Below are 19,501 nucleotides of genomic sequence, written 5' to 3'. Positions count from 1 at the left end.
TCGGTCCATAACCTGATGTAGTTCCAATAGCATATCAATTCCTTTCTATTATCGTTTGTTTGCCTTTAGAGAGATACCAGGCAAAGAACTTGACAAATCCGATCCATTTTGGAGGTTATATAAGATTCGGTCCGGCCGAACTTAGCACACTTTTACTTGTTTTTTAATTAAATCGAAAAAAGTTTTAGACCCACAGGACTGTTATGACCGTCGGTTTTTGAAAAATACTAGCCGCTCAAAATTTTGATAATTAGTTTCTATATATAGAATTTAAACTCACCCATACAAAGTCTTTTGACTACCTTTATTTTTTAAAAATTTTAATAATTTTTTTAATTGGATCACTTATAAAATTAATTGGAAATTTAAAAAATTTCCAATTTTTTTAATTGAAATTTTCCCAATCACCTTTTTCAAAAACTGATATTATCATTTTCGTGATTGAAGATGTTTCAAATCAAAAATAAATTGGATCAATTCATTTCGTGATTGAAATTGATTGAACAACCACTCATTTTTGGTGTTATTCAATGCAATTGAGTTCGCTTAAGCGAAATCGTTTAACTTAACGGTAAGCTGAAAAATTTTTAACACTAAGCTATACTGAAAATTACGGATAAGTGAAACGATATTGATGTATTTTCAGTGTTGCACTTATCCGGTTTCGACTTTACACTTAAAATAATATACGTCACAAATTATCGCACCAATCAGTCACACAAACGTCGCTAAATCGTCCTAAAATATTACAATGATCAAAAAATATACATTCTGTAGGTTTGGAAATCGATAGTTCGACCTATTTCAAACGGAAGCGGACAAAGTTATACGAAAATACCAGTTCAACAAGAATTCAAATCAGAAGAAGTTAATAAGGGGACGATGGAACTCCATTTTCAATTCGAACTTAAATTTTTAAGTGCCATTCAAAAATATTATTTGATGATTTTTTAATGTTGTACATTTCTCCGAAGTAGGGAACAAATGAATAAGACTGCGAGAAGAAAATCCTTACATTGACCAAAATGGTAGTAAAGGATAGACTAAGGGTTCCTCCAAATTTATTTTTAAAATTAACTTCAAACTTAACCCCAAATTCGAATATTTAAGATAATCATTATGAGCTGACGGAGATTACATGAATATGGCAGTTAATGAATAAATTTCCTTATTTTGAGAACCTAAAGATTATCTTTTTATTACCTCATCCCAATAATTCTTAATTCATTGTAGATAATCCAAGATCTTATGTCACAACTAGACCGCCCACTGAAATTGCACGAGCCACTGGAGGGTGTTGCCTTCGAATATGGCTTTAATTCAAACTATTTGCAAAAGGTCATCAAGTATTGGCGCAACGATTATTTACCCAAATGGTCTGAACGTGAAAGTTTCCTGAAAAAGTTCAACCACTTTCAAACTGAAATTCAAGGGTAAGTTTCAATCAAAACTTTCACGAAAACTAACTACATATATATCGGAGATGATATTCGAATCAGTGACAAAAATATTTCCCATTATTCATTGAATATACATATGTGTGGAGACCGCATAAATAAGGAATCTAAAAGAAAATCAAAAGATTACAGAATTATAAGCAAATTATTACAAAACAAGTAAAAGCGTCCTAAGTTCGGCCGGGCCGAATCTTGGAAACCCACCACCATGGATTCTGCTAAAAATTTATACAAAATAAAATTAATTGAAGGGCATAATTTTATTCTACTTACCAAACTTCTGTCAAATCAGCAAAAATTAAAGCTCCTGGGAACCGAACAAGGATGATGGAGAGGCCGGTTAACATGCAATATCAGGTTATAGACTGATTTGAACCGTATTTGGCACAGTTGTAGAAGTTGTAACAAAACACCGCTTGCAAAATTTCATCGCAATCTTAGAAAAAATGCGGCTTGTAAGGACTCAAGAAGTCAAATCAGGAGATCGGTTTATATGGGAGCTATATCAAGTTATAGACCGATTTGGACCGTACTTTGCACAGTTGTTGAATGTTATAACGGAATACCACACGCAAACTTTCAGCCAAATCGGAAAAATAAGTTGCTGTTGAGGGCTAAAAAAGTCAAATCGGGAGATGGGTTTATATGGGAGCTTTATCAGGTTATGAACCTGATATATCTTCCATATAAACCGATCTCCCGATTTGACTTCTTGGGTCCTTACAAGCCGCAATTTTTGTTCGATTTGGCTGAAAATTTGCATGTTGAGTTCCGTTATGATTTTCAACAACTGTGCTGAGTATGGTTGAAATCAGTCCATAACCTGATATAGCTGTCATATAAACCTATCTGGGGTCTTGATTTCTTGAGCGTCTAGAGTGCGCAATTCCTATCCGATTTGGCTGAACTTTTGCACGACGTGTTTTGTTGTGACTTCCAACAGCTGTTTTAAGAAAAGTTCAAATCGGTGGATAACCTGATATAGCTGCCATATAAACCGATCTGGGGTCTTGACTTCTTGAGCCTCTACAGGGAGCAATTCCTATCCGATTTGGCTGAAATTTTGCACGACGTGTTTTTTTACGACTTCCAACAACTGTATTAAGAATGGTTCAAATCGATCCCTAACCTGATATAGCTGCCATGTAAACATTTTGTAACAATCACATCGAGTATTGATTGAGGATTCTATGGTCTCAAGAAGACATATCGGTTTTTAGGAGGACTATAACTATTTATGAACCAATCGAGATTGGACAGGACGTTGTGAGTATTGTAAGACACGAGTGAACTTCACGTACCAAATATCACCCAAACGAACAAAAACTAAGGCTTCTGGAGCTCAAGAATTCAAATCTGGAGATAGTTGGATTTTCGTTTTAGTGTCTCAAGGAGTCAACTTCGGGGATCGGTTTATATAAGGGCTATATCATCTTTTCGAATTATACTAGGATGTTGGAAGCCAGAATAGAAGTTTTGGTGTCAAATTTCAACCAAATCCGATGGTAGTTTAGGCTTTTAGGGACTCAAGAAGACAGGGGTCGGTTTTTATGGGAGCTGTATATAAATATGAGCCCACTTGCAATACTCAACAATCTCTATAGATAAATAATATCGGAACAAAATTTCAAGCTATTATATTCATTTGTTCGATCGACTGAGCATGCCAAGACAATCAAGAATATTTCCACTTTATAGGGTATAGGGCCACCAAGTAAGAGCGTGCTAAGTTCGGCCGGGCCGAATCTTATTACCCTCCACCATGGATCGCATTTGTCGAGTTCTATGCGCAGTATCTCTTTTAAGGTAAACAAAGAATATTGAATACGAATATGCTACTGTAGGGGCTCAAGAAGCAAAACCGGGAAATCGGTTTATATGGGAGTTGTATCAAGCTATTGATCGATTCAGACCATATTAGACACGTATGTTAAAGGTCATGAGAGAAGCCGTAGTACAAAATTTCTTGCAAATCGTATGAGAATTGCGCGCTCCAGAGGCTGAAAAAGTCAAGATTCCCGACCGGTTTGTATGACAGCTATATTAGGTTATGTACCAATTTGCACCATACTTAACACAGTTATTGGAAGTCATAACAAAACAACTCATGAAAAATTTGGCTCAAGAAGTCAAGACCCAAGATCGGTTTTAATGACAGCTATACCAGATTATGAACTGATTTGAATCATACTTAATACAGTTGTTAAAAGTCATACCAAAACACTATGTGCAAAATTTCAGTCAAATCGGAAGAGAATTGCGCCCTCTACAGGCTCAAGAAGTCAAGACCCAAGATCGGTTTATATGGCAGCTATATCAAAACATGGGCCGATTTGCCCATTTACAGTCCCAACTGACCTACACTGATAAAAAGTATTTGTGCAAAATTTCAAGCGGTTAGCTTAACTCCTTCGAAAGTTAGCGTGCCTTTGGACAGACGGACGGACATGGCTAGATCGACTTAAAATGACATGACGATCAAGAATATATATACTTTATAGGGTCTCAGCCGCATATTTCGAGGTGTTACAAACAGAATGACGAAATTAGTATACCCCCATCCCATGGTGGGGGGTATAAAAACAATCTTATGTACCCTCCACCATGGGTCTAATTTTTCAAGTTCTTTGCACGGTTCGATTATTGTTGGCAATTTCCTTTCACTCAAATTAGCATACTTTAAATATTTTTTATCCATTTTTTATTGTGACAGCAATAAAAAATATATTGGCAACGTTTGTCTTTGATATATGAAAAATTCCGTGATGATTGGATTACAAATTCGATCTCCACCTTAATCACAAAATAACGACAGCCGGACAAACGATAGAGAAGGGATACCCAGACAGACGGACGGATCTCGATAATATTTAGTATTTTGCTTATTGGGATTAAAAGGACAACATGGAAAAAAAGAGTTTCCATATTTTCACATAAAAAAAATCTATTTTATAGCGTGGGACAGTCTAATGTATATCCCCCTGTATAATAATGCAAACTTCTAATTGTATCCCACATTTTTTTAAACTCTATCCTAAACACATTGTTTATTCGGCCTTTATATTTATTTCAATTGAAACCACAATAATAGGCCTTACATATAAATACCATTTATATCGCATCATGTTTTCTGTGTTACCACGTCAATGTTGCTGGTTTATAAAAATTGAACACCTTTCTGAAAATATGAATTGATAAAATTCGTATGCGAATGAAGTACTCAGTCTCGATATTTAATATGCACAACAAAATTCGTATTGCGTTGGGGCATATACGTAAATGGCTTGTTGTAGGTTAATGTCTACTTACACATACTGCTAATCATATTCATTTTTATTAGTTGTGTATATGGCTAATTTTGTATGCTATCAACTACCAATTAAATTGTTTAATTGATTGAATGGTAAGTACTTCAGCGTCTATCAAATAAGAAAAAAAAATAATTTTGGGAGACCAAATAAAACAAATCAAATTTAAAACCCAAAGTGGTAGAGTGTGCTTCCAAAGTTAACAAAGTTCAGTTGAAATTCTCCATATTATTCGTTGTTTTTTGAGTGTAAAGTTCAATTGAATTTTATGGACAAATTTCAAACGTAGAGTTGTACTTTGAACAACTTCACTCAACGGAGAAAAAAACTAAGAAGTGTAGTTATAGTTACTCGTAACATTTTATCGATGTTATAGTCTGTCAGTCAGTTGATTCTTTACAAAAAAGCGTACGTAATTGACCACCAGGATTTCGTGGTACATATAATATTTGTGGGTCCGCCTTGCACGTTAAATGTCTTGCTAAAATGAACTGGCCGATAAGGATTCTATATGGTTGACCCATATAGCCTTTATTATACCTACCACCGAAGGATGGGGTATATTCATTATGTCATTCCGTTTGCAACACATCGAAATATCCATTTCTGACCCTATAAAGTATATATATTCTTGATCAGCATAAAAATATAAGACGATCTAGACATGTCCATCCGTCTGTCCGTCTGTCTGTTGAAATTACATCAAATCAAAAATAGAGATATTGAGCTGAAACTTTGCACAGACTCTTTTTTTGTCCATAAGCAGGTTAAATTCGAAGATGGGCTATATCGGACTATAACTTCATATCGACCGATCGGCCGATTTAGGGTCCATAAAAGCCCTATTTATTATCCGATTTTGCTGAAATTTGGGACAGTGAGTTGCGTCAGGTCCTTCGACATCATTTATCAATTTGGTTCAGATTTGGATATAGCTGCCATATAGACCGATCCTCCGATTTAGGGTTTTAGGCCCATAAAAGCCACATTTATTACCCGATTTTGCTGAAATTTGGGGCAGTGAGTTGTGTTAGGCCCTTCGACATCATTCGTCAATTTGGCTCAGATCGGCCCAGATTCGGATATAGCCGCCATATAGACCGATCTCTCGGTTTTAGGTTTTGGGGCCATAAAAGGCGCATTTATTGTCCGAAATCGCTGAAATTTGGGACAGAGAGTTGTGTTAGGCTCTTCGACGCTCTTCCTCAATCCCAGATTGGTCCAGATTTGACTATAGTTGCCATATAGACCAATCTCTCGATTTAGGGCTTTGGGTCCATAAAAGGCGCATTTATTCTCCGATTTCACTGAAATTTGACGCAGTGACTTATATTAGGCTTTTCGGCATCCGTGTCGTATATGGTTCAGATAGGTTTATTTTTAGATATAGCTACTAAATAGACCAATATTTTTTTATACACAATTGAACAATAACTTTTACTTATTAGTATTTGGTCTAAATCGGAATATATTTCAATATAACTGCTATGGGACATAACGTATGCAATTTTCACCGGATTTTGATGAAAGGTGGTTTACATATATACCCGAGGTGGTGGGTATCCAAACTTCGGCCCGGCTGAACTTAACGTCTTTTTACTTGTTGTTAGTTATCCTATATAAATCAATTTTCCGATATTTGTGCAGATCGGTTACAAATTGTGTTTATTACAGCCTTATAAGTGTAAATCGGGCGATGCATATATATTGGAGCTCATATGTTAAGATCAGTAGCAAAACAATATGTGCTAAATTTTGTGCAGATCGGTTGAAAATTTTAGCTACTAGAGCCATATAAGTGCCAATAGGGCGATACATATATATGGGAGCTATATCTAAATCTGAACCGATTTTGATAAAATATTGCAAATATGTTAAAATCAGTAACGAACCAGTCCGTGCCAAGTTTTGTGCAAATCGGTTGAAAATTGTAGCTACTATGGCCATTTTAATACAAATCGGGCGATACATATATATAGGAGCTTTATCTAAATCTGAACCGATTTTGATGAAATTTTGCAAATATGTTAAAATCGGTAGAAAAACTATTTTGTGCAGATCGGTTGAAAATTGCAGCTACTTCGCCTTATTAAGTGCAAATCCATCGATACATATATATGGGAGCTATATCTAAATCTGAACCGATTTAAATGAAATTTTGCAGTCGTATTGAAGCTTTAAAGAAAACACTTCGTGCAAAATTTTGAAAAGATGGGACCAAAATTATGGCTTCTATAGCCTTCAAAGATCATATTGGATGAAAGATATATAATGGAGCTTTATCTAAATCTGTACCGATTTTTTTCAAAATCAATAGCGTTCTGGCCCAAGGACTAACGAAAAAGCGACTTGTGCAAAATTTCATGACAATCGGACAATAAATGCGACCTGTAACTTGATCACAAGGATACATAGACAGATAGACAATACACTGATAGGAAAAATATGTTGCAAAATCATGCACCAACGTTGTCATTATCATACACGGGCGTTGTTGGAAGTATTGTCAACAAGCGTGGATGATTTTGTGAACAGGCGTTGTTGTTTTATGCACTCACCGTTATGAACATCATCCCCACTGAATGTGTATGTATACCAACCTTAACTTTAAATGAATCTTAAAACATTGTATGTGAATAGCCGGCCATGGTGCAATGTGGTAAGGCGTTTGTAAACACACAATGGGATTGATGGAACATAAGTTCAATACTCACCCACACACAAAATCATTTTGCAATCTTTGAAAAACTGTGCACAAGGGGTTGTCAGAATGTCAACAGCTGTTGACGTTTTGTTCAACATAATTGTTGTTGGTTTATAAATATTTGTGGTTGATCTAATAACATCTGTGTGTCGATTCACTTTTATAAACGAATGTGGTCTCTTTGCCAAGCCGCGCTTGGTTTTTTCTATGGGTGTAGCTTAATCGAATTAGGAAGTGGTTCTAAGCCTATTGGTATACTTATCAATGGGTCTAGCTCTTCTCCTTCTAAGCGTTGCAAACAAATGCAAAAAGTTATAATACCCTGTACCACAGTGGTGCTGTAGGGTATAATTAAGATATGGACCGGAAATTTTGCAATATTTCTTGTTTTGTCCATACGCTGATTGAGTTTTTGAATCACCCAGTTAGGATCATATTTGGATAAGCTCCCATATATAACGATCTTTCGATTTTGTGTCATTAGCCAATAATATGGCATTTATTACCCGAATTCGTCAAAATTTTGAGCAGTGAGTAGTAGTAGTAGAATATGAGTTCTGACGAATCTGATGCGTGGTTACATGTTTGATGATAATTTATATGCGATTCGGCTAAAATAATATAAATGGTGTACACGCATATGTACATGCATATGTAGAGAAGGACATACTCTTTAAGTGAACTTGAAGCTTTTGACATTTTTTTTCTAAAATTTGTCATACTCGGTTTAAGATAGCATTGTGGTTGAAGTGATGGAAGGTGGTGAACCTGTATTAGTGATACGGCCATTGCTTAAATAGTAACTGAAAACTTATGTTCTCCACTAAAATATTCAATAGAAAGATTTTATTCACAATTTTATTATTTATGTACAAATTATAAATTATAACAATTTTTATAAACATTAAATTTGACATAACTTTTTTTGTTGTGTGTCAGATTGGCATTAATAATTAAAAAATATAATATAATATGTATGTGTGTGTAAATTTTATTGATTACGTTTGCTTCAGGTATTTTTGTTATTCTATTGGTGCTCAATTTCATTTAGAAATAATTTTCGGTAATTTAATGAATTTATTAAGTATTTTCCGAGATATGAAAAAATGTTTCCAATCATTCTCTTCGTATATATGCATATATAGGGCATACACCTATAAAATGATAAGTAGTCTTAGGAACTAGTAGATTGGAAATGGAGCAGTTGCCGTCAAATCAAGAAAATATGATAGGAGGTATGGTAGGACTCTAAGACTCTCTCCCGTTATACTAGACCACATATTATAAAACTGTGCATCATACCCAACTCCTTGCCCTTAAAGACAAAATTGACTTTAATACCCAGATCGGCGCCTAAATCCACCAAATTCTTAGTCCAAAAAACACCTGTGCCAATAGTCTTCTCCGCAAGTAAGCGGGGTAATCTGTTACCCGGTACATATGGTTAATATAGTCCAAATGCAGTTTTAGCGTCTCCGAATACATACTAAGAAGACCCGTTTTAATATGCAACATATAGTTGGGTGTATTGTTGGTTAGTTAGGTAAAGTATCTTCTTGATAATGAACCTGAATAGTCTCTCTACCTGCTCATATCCTTCATACCCCCATACTTGAGCGCCGTAAAATAGAATTTATTTAGCAGCCGCGTTAAATATCTTCATCTTATTAGCAATCTGAATTTCTCCGTTGTGTATGTAGCGAAGCCACATGGAGTTAATGGGAACCTTCGCAATCTGTAGCTTGTCTGAGAGATGCTTCTTGAAAGATAGTTTATAAGTGAGACCCACACCGAGGTATTTATACTCATTGACAACTTCTATGGGCTCAGCACCTTAAAGCCATGCCAGGTTGCCGCCTACTTTAGTTTAAGACCCCAAAGAGAGCAGTATTGTCATAGTGCCTCTATCATGGACTTTAATCTCACAGGTGAGCCTCCTAAAAAGAATACGTCTAATCCCCTGAGTGACCTCGAATGCCTTAGATGATGATGAACCGTTCCACACCTAACTCGTAGTGTCACGATATATGAGTTGCAATTTATTTATTACTTTCGTAGAAAGTCCCATTCTGGCCAGTTTATAAACAATAAAAAGTTGCGCGGTATCATGTCAAAAGCGGCAGAGAAGTCAACAAAGAAAGCGTGTGTGTTCTTCTTCTTCTTATTATTGAATATGTAGTCAGTCGTCGAATAATCGCTGCTGAAACTCGCCTGATATTCGATTAAAATCTGATACCGCTCTATCTATAAAATAATACGGTTCAACACAATACCAGTAAATATCTTATAAAGACAAACCTCTGTAATTGGTTAACACATTGACATCGCCTTTTTTGTGTAAGGGGACAATAATAGATCTACGGAAGAATGATGGTATAGTCTCGCGAAGAAAAATGCAGTTTAGGAGATGTAAAACCTCTCGGATAAATGGAAGAGGATCGTATTTGTGGGAGCGTCCAATCATTATGCGTATGGTTACCACTTGACAATTACCGACTAAAATATACGCGTATCGAACCAGCATTTAGGTTGTTAGCTATTTTCAGAGGACTGCTCTTCAATTTATTTGCCAGTTACCACCAGTCAAACATCCTGAAACTATTTAAACGCTCAATGTCGGAGTTGTACAATTCTAGCTTCTTCCTATTGCATAGTTTCTTGTAAAAAGATCTGCTTTCGATGTACTGTTTCCTACAGTTCTGATTGTGGAATCTGTGATAGCAGTTTAGATGACTAAGCATACGCCTTCTAGTAGATTCACTTTAAACGTCAAACCATCTATTTCTATGCTCAAAATTTTTACCCATTCACCCCCGGCTGCACTATATACTTAGGATTTCAGAGTGTTGATATTGCTTTCCACATCGGAATGATCATATGGGTAGTCCGAGTTACATCGTTCGGCGATCGCTTTTCAATACATATCACACTTCGAAGCGTACCGCCTTAGTCTTTGTGGTAGTATGTAGGGCCACCCAGAATTTGCTGAGATTGACCTTATTGTGAGTTCTAAGGGCATATGATCCGAATACGGTTTACAAGAAACACGAAAACTATCCAAAAGTTCCAAAACATCCGCTGAACCCATAGCCCCACAAAACGTGAATTCACCCCCTTTGTCAACTTCCATAAAAAATCACTCCACTCAGAACCTGAATTCACCCATAGGAACATTTAAATCTCCGTTTATAATAAAAGGCGTCGGTCTAAGGTTTAAAGGAAATTGTTCCAAATTAGAAAAACTGTTTGCCCATTTATTACAATTCAGATAAAGGGGTTAGAAAATGCATTTTGCTTAGTGTAGCTGAAAGAAAAATATTTAACGATACATAATTAAATTCAAAAGAAAAAAGTTGTTGACTACAGACTTTCACTGCATCTACCCAGCACAAAACTCTCTTTTATCTTTGGTAACATGGGTCTCATATACGAAGAATACATCAAAATTATTAACATATCACTAAAATATAGCTATCGAAGTGTTCATACATCAAAGGTTTAACATTAATTTACGTCGCACTGCATTCAATGGCTGCCACTGATAACTAAAACGCAAGTTCAACTCAGACTGATCTTTGATGGTTAAACATTTTTATACCCTATCCGTCCTCAAATAGCATGTTATTTACCATCTTCCCCATATGCCCTACACATGCTATTACTTGTCGCATTGTTTTTGCATAAGTAAGCCTTAAGTAATCAAATTACATGACCGGCCGTAATTGTCAAACATTGGCATTAAATAACACAAAAAAAAAAACAAAAATGCCTTTTTCAGTTCATCTGTAATACGTCTTCAATAATTGAGCAAACTTTTGAATTTAAAACAGTAGATGTTGTTAATATACGGAAATGAAATAGCGGACGGAAATAATAGCTCTATATTGGCTAAAGCAGCAGTAATGCCAGTGTTCCCAATTTCAGCAGTCAAAAACTGTTGTTTTAGAAAACATTTTTGGGGCCTTGTATAACATATTTGATTGAGTGTAGGCGGTATACCCCCGTAGTTTCGTCAAGAATTGAATAGTGGCTATATCGCCAATACCTGTCGGTATTATTTTATTTAATACCAAAAGACATTAAACGCTTGATATTCTTCTATTCAACTCAACAGAAACATCTACTTCTGCCTTTAAAAAAATATCACGCCTGTGGCGAATGCAAGTTCATAAACATTTGAGGTTCATAAACATCGTTCTACCTATGGCTGATGTCATATATACATGGAACAAAACCGTCCATCCGTTAACACACATACGAGGATAACCTTTTATATTTCGCGATCGGATAACCCTTGTGTTGCAATCTGACAGCGCTATCGTAAAGCGTGACATTTTTGAGGTTATACGTACTCAGAACGTTTTGACATACGACCGCTATTTGTGTGGTTTACAGTAAATTAAAAGATTAATCTCGCCTAAAAAATGGAATTAAATCGTTAACATTTTCGTGCGATTGTTTTTTACAACTTTCGACGCGGATTCACTCAACAACAGTGCATCGTTGAACTTAATTCAATTTTTGGCTACGAAGCTCCATCAAGGACCAGTGTCTATGGGTGGTATGGTGAATTTAACCGAGGTGGTAGTTCACTCCAAGACGAATTTCATGAAGGCCTTCCAAAATCGGTTGTTGTTCCAAAAACCATTAATGCTGTGCGCCAACTGATATTGCAAAATCGTAATGTGACCTATCGTGAGATTAAGACAACCTAAGGCATTAGTGGGACCAGCATACATTCAATATTGCACGAACATTTGACCGTCAGCAAAATTTGTTCGTGTTGGATCCCGCACAATTTGTCAATCGCTCAAAAAAAGGCTCGTGTCGATTGGTCGAAAGAAATGCTCCAAAAATACGGAACAACTGAATTTTTGATCACTCAAAACATCGATTTGATGAGTCATCCACCGTATAGTCCTTACTTGGTAAAAAATAAAATGAGAGAACAACGTTTTTCGACACCTGAAGAAACCGTTGATGCGTTCAGAATGCATATGCTTCGACAAGTGGTTCAAACGCATTCAAAAGTGTGTAGATCTTAATGGGGAATATTTTGAAAAACAATAAAGCGATTTGCGATGGTCAATATTTGTTTTTGTGTTATCTAATCCCGAAATATAAAAGGCAACCCTCGTATTTGTGGCGAAAGAAGGTTCATAATCTTTTGATAACAACACGAATGTACCGAGCCACCTAAGGCTGCTGTCGGTCAAATACACATGGAGCAAAGCCGTCCGTCTTGGACTTGGCTACTTCTCATAAAATCATATCATAGCTATAATAGCAAGCCTAAATGTTTGCTAAAACTGCAGTCATGTCTGCTGAAGATGGGACAGCACATTTCCAGCAGACAAAAACTGCTGCTTTAACACAATCTTTCCTATTTTGAAGTACAAATTTGTGAATGAATTGTTTAGATAGCAAAAAGGGACAGGGTCAGTATTAACTCAGTATGATATCGATAAAAAAATAAGTAAAAGCGTGCTAAGTTCTGCCGGGCCGAATCTTATATACCTTCCACCATGGACCGCATTTGTCGAGCTCTTTCCACGGTATCTCTTCTTAGTCATTGTGTAAAATTTCAGCAAAATCTAGCAATTCTTTTGCGCTCTTAAGGGTCTGAAGAAGTAAAATAGGGAGATCCGTTTATAGGGGAGCTGTATTAGGCTATAAACCGATTCATGCCATTTTCGACATGTATAATAAAGGTCATAGGAGAAACCGTCGTACAAAATTTCAGCCAAATCGGATAATAATTGCGCCCTCTAGACGCTCAAGAAGTCAAGACCCCAGATCGGTTTATTTGGCAGCTATATCAAAACGTGGACCGATCCCAACCGACCTACACTAATAAGTATTTGAGCAAAATTTCAAGCGGCTAGCTTTACTCCTTCGAAAGTTAGCGTGCTTTCGACAGACAGACGGACGGACATGGCTATTTCGACTTAAAATGTCATGTCGATCAAGAATATATATTCTTTTTGGGGTCGTAGATGAATATTTCGTGGAGTAACAAACAAAATGACGAAATTAGTATACCCCCATCCTATGGTGGATGGTATAAAAATATAACCCCAGTATGATGGACATTGGTAAATAAATTTATAAAGCACCTACATGTCTTCCATGGACTTTTCCTGGCTGAAGTTAACGTTCTTATTCGCTTTACTCTCCAGTGATACTGCTAGATAATGGTAAAAATTTGCACATTGATTAAATTTCTAGACATACATATTTACATACCTATTCATTTTAATGCATTTTCTATTCTCGAAGAACTTTTATTTAATAGAAACCTAATGATGAATTGCCATTTTATTGTTTTGTAGTTTGAAAATTCACTTTATGCATATTAAACCCAAAAATGCACAAGGTAAGAAGGTTCTACCCTTATTGCTATTGCACGGCTGGCCCGGCTCTGTGCGTGAGTTTTATGAGATTATTCCTTTGCTGACAACTCCCAATGAGAAGCATGATTATGTGTTTGAAGTCGTTGCCCCCAGTTTGCCGGGTTACGGTTGGTCTCAGGTAACATTTACTGTATATTTCCTGGAAATTCTGAGACAAATAACATTTTCGTTATACTCTTAGGCAGCTTCGAAGAAAGGACTTGGCCCGGCTCACATCGCTGTTATTATGCGTTCTTTGATGGTGCGATTAGGCTACAACAAATTTGTAATTCAAGGTGGTGACTGGGGTTCTTTCATTGGCTCGCATGTGGCTGCCCTTTACCCTGAAAACACTCTCGGTTATCATTCCAACATGTGCGGTACTTCGGGCTCCTTGTCTATGATAAAAATGGTTCTATCCGGTTTTGTGCCAAGCTTATTCTATGAAAAACAACATTCCAAATTCTTCAAACCCTTGGGTGAACTCTTCTCTCATCTAATAGCCGAAACTGGATACATGCACCTACAAGCAACCAAGCCCGATACCATTGGCACCGTTCTTTCTTACAATCCTGTTGGCTTAGCCGCATACATCTTGGAGAAATTCTCCGGGTGGACAAATGGTGAATTCCAGCACATGGCCGATGGAGGCCTTACCAAGCGATTTACCCTCGACAGCCTGCTCGACAACATTATGATCTACTATGTGACCAACTCCATAACGAGCTCACAGCGCATCTACGCCGAACACTTCTCCACGTCTGAGATGGGTCTACAAATGGATAGTGTTGCCGTCAAAGCGCCAAGTGGGTGTGCCCGTTTCCTACATGACTTAGCCCACAGTACCGATTGTCAGCTTAAGGATAAATTCGTAAATTTGATCCACAGCACCTATCATGACGACGGAGGTCATTTTGCAGCAATGGAACAACCCAAGATTTTATATGAAGACTTCATTGAATTCGCGAAGAAAGCAAATTTGTAAATATGTACAGCGTTATTTGTAGATGTTAGTTAATGTTTCTTTTCTTTTCTTTTATATGTGGTGTTTTAAGACTTTTTGTATACGATCGCGTCCCAGTGATTTTAATTAGTTTTAATGAATAAAATTCTTGTTTTGGATACCAAATCTTACCGTATCATCTTTTTCTTTTAACCTTAGCTCTGAACAAGGTAAGTCATAAGAAAAAGAGTCAATGGTGAGTTTGCTAAGATACACTCAAAAACAATTAACAGGCATTTGCTTTGGCTGTGTGGCATAGCTTAAGTTTACGATTTAAAAAGGTCGTAACAAGTCCCCATGGGGTTTTTTTATTGTTAATTGTTAAAGTATGTTTACGCACTGCTCACTGAAAGATGATTTATGACTCATTCGTTATTTAAGTGTTAAATTCCGTTTTTTTTTCTATTGGGATGTTTTACCATGCAAAAATTAATCAAATTTTCGTTGGATTTATTTTTAAAACTATAGACCAACTTAGACCGTACAAGGAAAGATGTCATATAATAATTGGTTGCACGATAACAATTGGATGCACAGGATGTCAAATCGGGAGATCGGTTTATATGGCAGCTTTATTTCTTCGAAATTAGCATGCTTTCGACAGACATGGCTAAAACGACTGTGGCAAAAATGGTCCAAATCGGTTTATAATCGCATATGAAAATTTGCCCATGAACATACCATTAAGGAACAGGGGCAAACTTCTCACATATCAATGAGTGCAGTCCGATTCAAGTTTAAGCTCAATGATAAGGGCCTCCTTTTTATATCCGAGTCCGATTGGCGTGCCTCATAAATGTCACCAGCATTAGGGGGGGATAACCACCGCTGATAAATGTACCAAGTATAGTCTTAATCAGTTTATAAGCTGCCATATAAAGCGATCTTCACATTTGACTTCTTGAGTCTCTAGAAATATTGCACGTAAAGTTTTGATATAGCTTCCAACAGCCGTGCAAGTTTGATCCAAAGAGCCTTAAAACCTGATATAGCTCCCATATAAACCGATCGCCTGATCTGACTTCTTGAGCCTCTAGGGGGCGCAATTATTTTGCTGAAATTTTATAAATGGTGTTTTTTTTTATAACTAAATAATAATAGTCTTGGCATGTACGGTCCATCTGTATCTGTAGAGGAATATCCTATATATTTGAAAAAGTCTTTCAAAGAATATGGCAAATGCGGTCCATGTGTCTCAAATTCGTGGTATTGGTTTGTCATGAATTGGATTAGGTTGAAAATAGGGTGCGGATAAAAATCCGCCCTATGTCACAATGGGCATACACCTAAGCAAGTAATCGACTTGTTATGCACTCTAAATACTAAAAAAGTAACCTCGAAAAAGAAAAAGTCCGGAATTCTGTGCTACTAACTAAACCCCTAATTGTTTACCATGACACGCCACTAAGTCGGTTCATGTCTGGTATTGTGTCCCCACTTATGTACCGGTGTCTGTAAGCCGTGAAAGCCTTGCAATGATATAGGAAATGCTCCAACGTTTCATCATCCTGCCCACATGCCCTACACATGCTATCACTTGGCGCACCGTTTTTGCTCAGTTAGCTCGTAGTCCTATGTGTCCCGTTATGATACCGAAGGCTATACTGATCTCCTTCTTACTTCCTTCCAGTAATAGCCTCGTCTTTTCGTGATCTGGATCTCCCCACAGGATTTTCGTCGTTCTACCAACCGTTTCGTTGTTCCACAGTGTTACTTGCGTTCTAAGTCGTTTCATGTCTGGTATTGTGTCCCAACTAAGTACCGGTGTCTGTTAGCCGCGAAAGCCTTGCAATGATATAGAAAATGCTCCAACGTCTTATCATCCTCCCCACATGCACTACACCTGCTAACACTTAGCGCACCGATTTTGCATACGCTCACTCGTAGTGCTATGTGTCCCGTTATGATACCAAAGGCTTTACTGACCACCTTCTTACTTCTTTCCAGTAATAGTCTCGTCATAACATGATCTGGATGTCCCCACATCTCATGATCTGGTCGTCCTATCAACCGTTTCGTTGTTCCACAGTGTGACTTGCGCGTTCGTTGCCTACGCCCTTAACTCGGACTGCATCGACCCGAAAGGCTTCGAGTTAACCAAGTTTATTGTCAATAGTTCTCTGCCCATCACTGCCAAATCGTCTGCAATTTCATTTCCCCTTTCTCCGCTATGGTCCGGCACCCAAACGATACGGATCGTGCCATTCTCAGAGAAGGTGTTAATCTCCTTCTTACACTCCAAGACTGTTCGTGACCTTACAGTCCTGGTTGTTATTGCCATGGTGGGCAGTTTACTATCCGTAAAGATGTTTATAATCGAGGTCCTAGCATTAACACTACACCACCTCACCCATTCCATGATCGCCCGGATCTCCCCCTGCAGGATTGTATTATGGTCAGGCAGTCGAAAACAGATCTCAGTCCCTGAGTTCTCAATGAAGACCCCCGGAGCCACTCTGTCCTCTGGCTTTGATCGATCTGTGTAGCATGAACTTCCAGAGGGCAATACGAGGGTTCCGTCAATCCAAGACTGCGCCGCTGGTAGCAGTGCCTCGCACTCGACCACAAGTGTCGTCTCAGGTATCCGAACGGAAATCTCTTCCATTATACCGCGATGGTATGACCTATTTATATCCTTTATCCATTCTCCCATCGCCTTAAATCTCATAGCCACAGTGGCTGCCTCACATTTAATCTGTATGTCAATGGGTTGGATATTTAGAATAGTCTGCAGTGCCCTAGTGAGTGTTGTCCTCATCGCTCCGCCCATACCAAGACAACATGTTCTCTGAACCTGTTGTATTGTTGCACTTTTTGTCCACCAAACTACTGAGGCGTAAGTAAGTATTGGCCTAATCACACTCCTGTAGATCCAGTGGTATTCAGGCCCCCTTTCGAGTCTACGGCCCGTCTACACAGTGCCCAATATCTGTGAGTCTTCTCGGTACCCTCCTGCATGTGACGCTTCCAATTCAGTTTCCTGTCCAAGATCACTCCCAAGTATTTGACTTTGTCAGTTATCGAAAGCGTTCCATTGAGGAGACGTGGCGCGTCAAATTGGCCCACCTACGTCTTCCTCGTAAACAGGCAGATTTCAGTCTTCTCTGGGTTAACATTGAAACCCTTAAGTCTAGCCTAACCGTATGCCAGCCGCAAGACCCTTTCGGCCCTTATGCTGATTCGGATCCTTACCCCTTAGGAGTACTACTACAGCATAGCAGACGTGTTCAGATCAGTGTGTTTGTTGCATACGTTTTGGCATCGAAGGATTCTTCAATTTTATGCACAACATCGTGCAAGACAGTCTCCAACGACCATCTCTTAACATAGGCACGCTCTTTACCATGGTATCCACAATACGTTCCATGGTTTAGAGTAGAAAGGACGTAAGCCTTATAGCTCTGTAGGCCTTTGGTTTGGGTATAAATACCATTCTTACCTTCTGCCAGGCTTTCGGAGTATATGCAAGTCCTAGGCACGCTTTGAAATAGCACCCATCCCCGAGATGAGTCTATGCGTGACTTTTCGATATAAGATGGCTCCTATTTAGACTTATTTGCCGATTTGATTTTTGACATGTTTTTTGGAGAATTGTGATCCTGCTACAATAGACCCAAATCAAAAAATTGCACCCCAACACTAACCATTCAAATCTTCAAAGATTAATCTCCATCCGTAGTCAAACGGCAGCGTTTATACTTGTTATACCCACCACCGAAGATGGGGGTATATTCATTTTATCATTTCGTTTGCAACACATCGAAATATCCATTTCCGACCCTATAAAGTATATCAGCGTAAAAATCTAAGACGATCTAGCCATGTCTGTCCGTCTGTCTGTTGAAACCACGATACAGTCTTTAAAAATATAGACATTGAGCTGAAATTTTGCACAGATTCTTTTTTGTCCATAAGCAGGTTAAGTTCGAAGATGGGCCATATTGGACTATATCTTGATATAGCCCCCATGTAGACCGATCCGCCGATTTAGGGTCTTAGGCCCATAAAAGCCACATTTTTTATCCGATTTTGTGGAAATTTGGGACAGTGAGTTATGTTGGGCCCTTCGACATCTTTCTTCAATTTGGCTCTGATCGGATCAGATTTGGATATAGCTGCCATATAGACCGGTCCCTCGATTTAAGGTTTTGGACCCATAAAAGGCGTATTTATTGTCCGCTGTCACCGAAATTTGGGACAGTGAGTTGTATTAGGCTCTTCGACATCTTTCTTCAATTTGGCTCTGATCGGATCAGATTTGGATATAGCTGCCATATAGACCGGCCCCTCGATTTAAGGTTTTGGGCCCATAAAAGGCGCATTTATTGTCCGCTGTCACCGAAATTCGGGACAGTGAGTTCTATTAGGCCCTTCGACATCTTGCTTCAATTTGGACCAGATCGGTCCAGATTTGGACATATCTGCCATACAGACCGATCTCTCGGTTTTAGGTTTTGGTGCCATAAGAGGCGCATTTATTGTCCGATGTTGCGAAATTTGGGACAGAGAGTTAAGTTAGGCCCCTCCACATGTTTCTGCAATTTGGTCTAGATCGATCAAGATTTGCATATAGCTGCAATATAGATCGATATCTCGATGTTAAGTCCTGGCCCCAAAAAAGGCGCATTTATAATCCG

General features: G+C 38.0%; 2 protein-coding genes across 3 annotated transcripts in view; both read left to right on the top strand.

The window, feature by feature from the left end:
• LOC106085242 (uncharacterized) overlaps positions 1-19,501 on the top strand; it is a 137,706-nt gene that overhangs the window by 39,524 nt on the left and 78,681 nt on the right. The window lies entirely within an intron of this gene.
• Positions 1-19,501, top strand: part of LOC106085238 (juvenile hormone epoxide hydrolase 1) — a 37,782-nt gene that overhangs the window by 16,595 nt on the left and 1,686 nt on the right. Inside the window, exons 2-4 of one of the 2 annotated variants that reach the window (XM_013249368.2) lie at positions 1,234-1,433; positions 13,802-14,000; positions 14,064-14,995. In XM_013249368.2, coding sequence (XP_013104822.2) covers positions 1,234-1,433; positions 13,802-14,000; positions 14,064-14,846 — 1,182 coding nt within the window. In that variant the 3' untranslated portion in view covers positions 14,847-14,995. Of the gene's footprint in view, positions 1-1,233; positions 1,434-13,801; positions 14,001-14,063; positions 14,996-19,501 lie in introns of those variants that run through there. The other variant, XM_013249369.2, reaches the window with a different exon arrangement.

The sequence above is a fragment of the Stomoxys calcitrans genome, chromosome 5 (genome assembly GCF_963082655.1).
Source record: "Stomoxys calcitrans chromosome 5, idStoCalc2.1, whole genome shotgun sequence".
Classification (NCBI taxonomy): domain Eukaryota; kingdom Metazoa; phylum Arthropoda; class Insecta; order Diptera; family Muscidae; genus Stomoxys; species Stomoxys calcitrans.
This window is presented reverse-complemented; position numbering and strand designations above follow the sequence as displayed.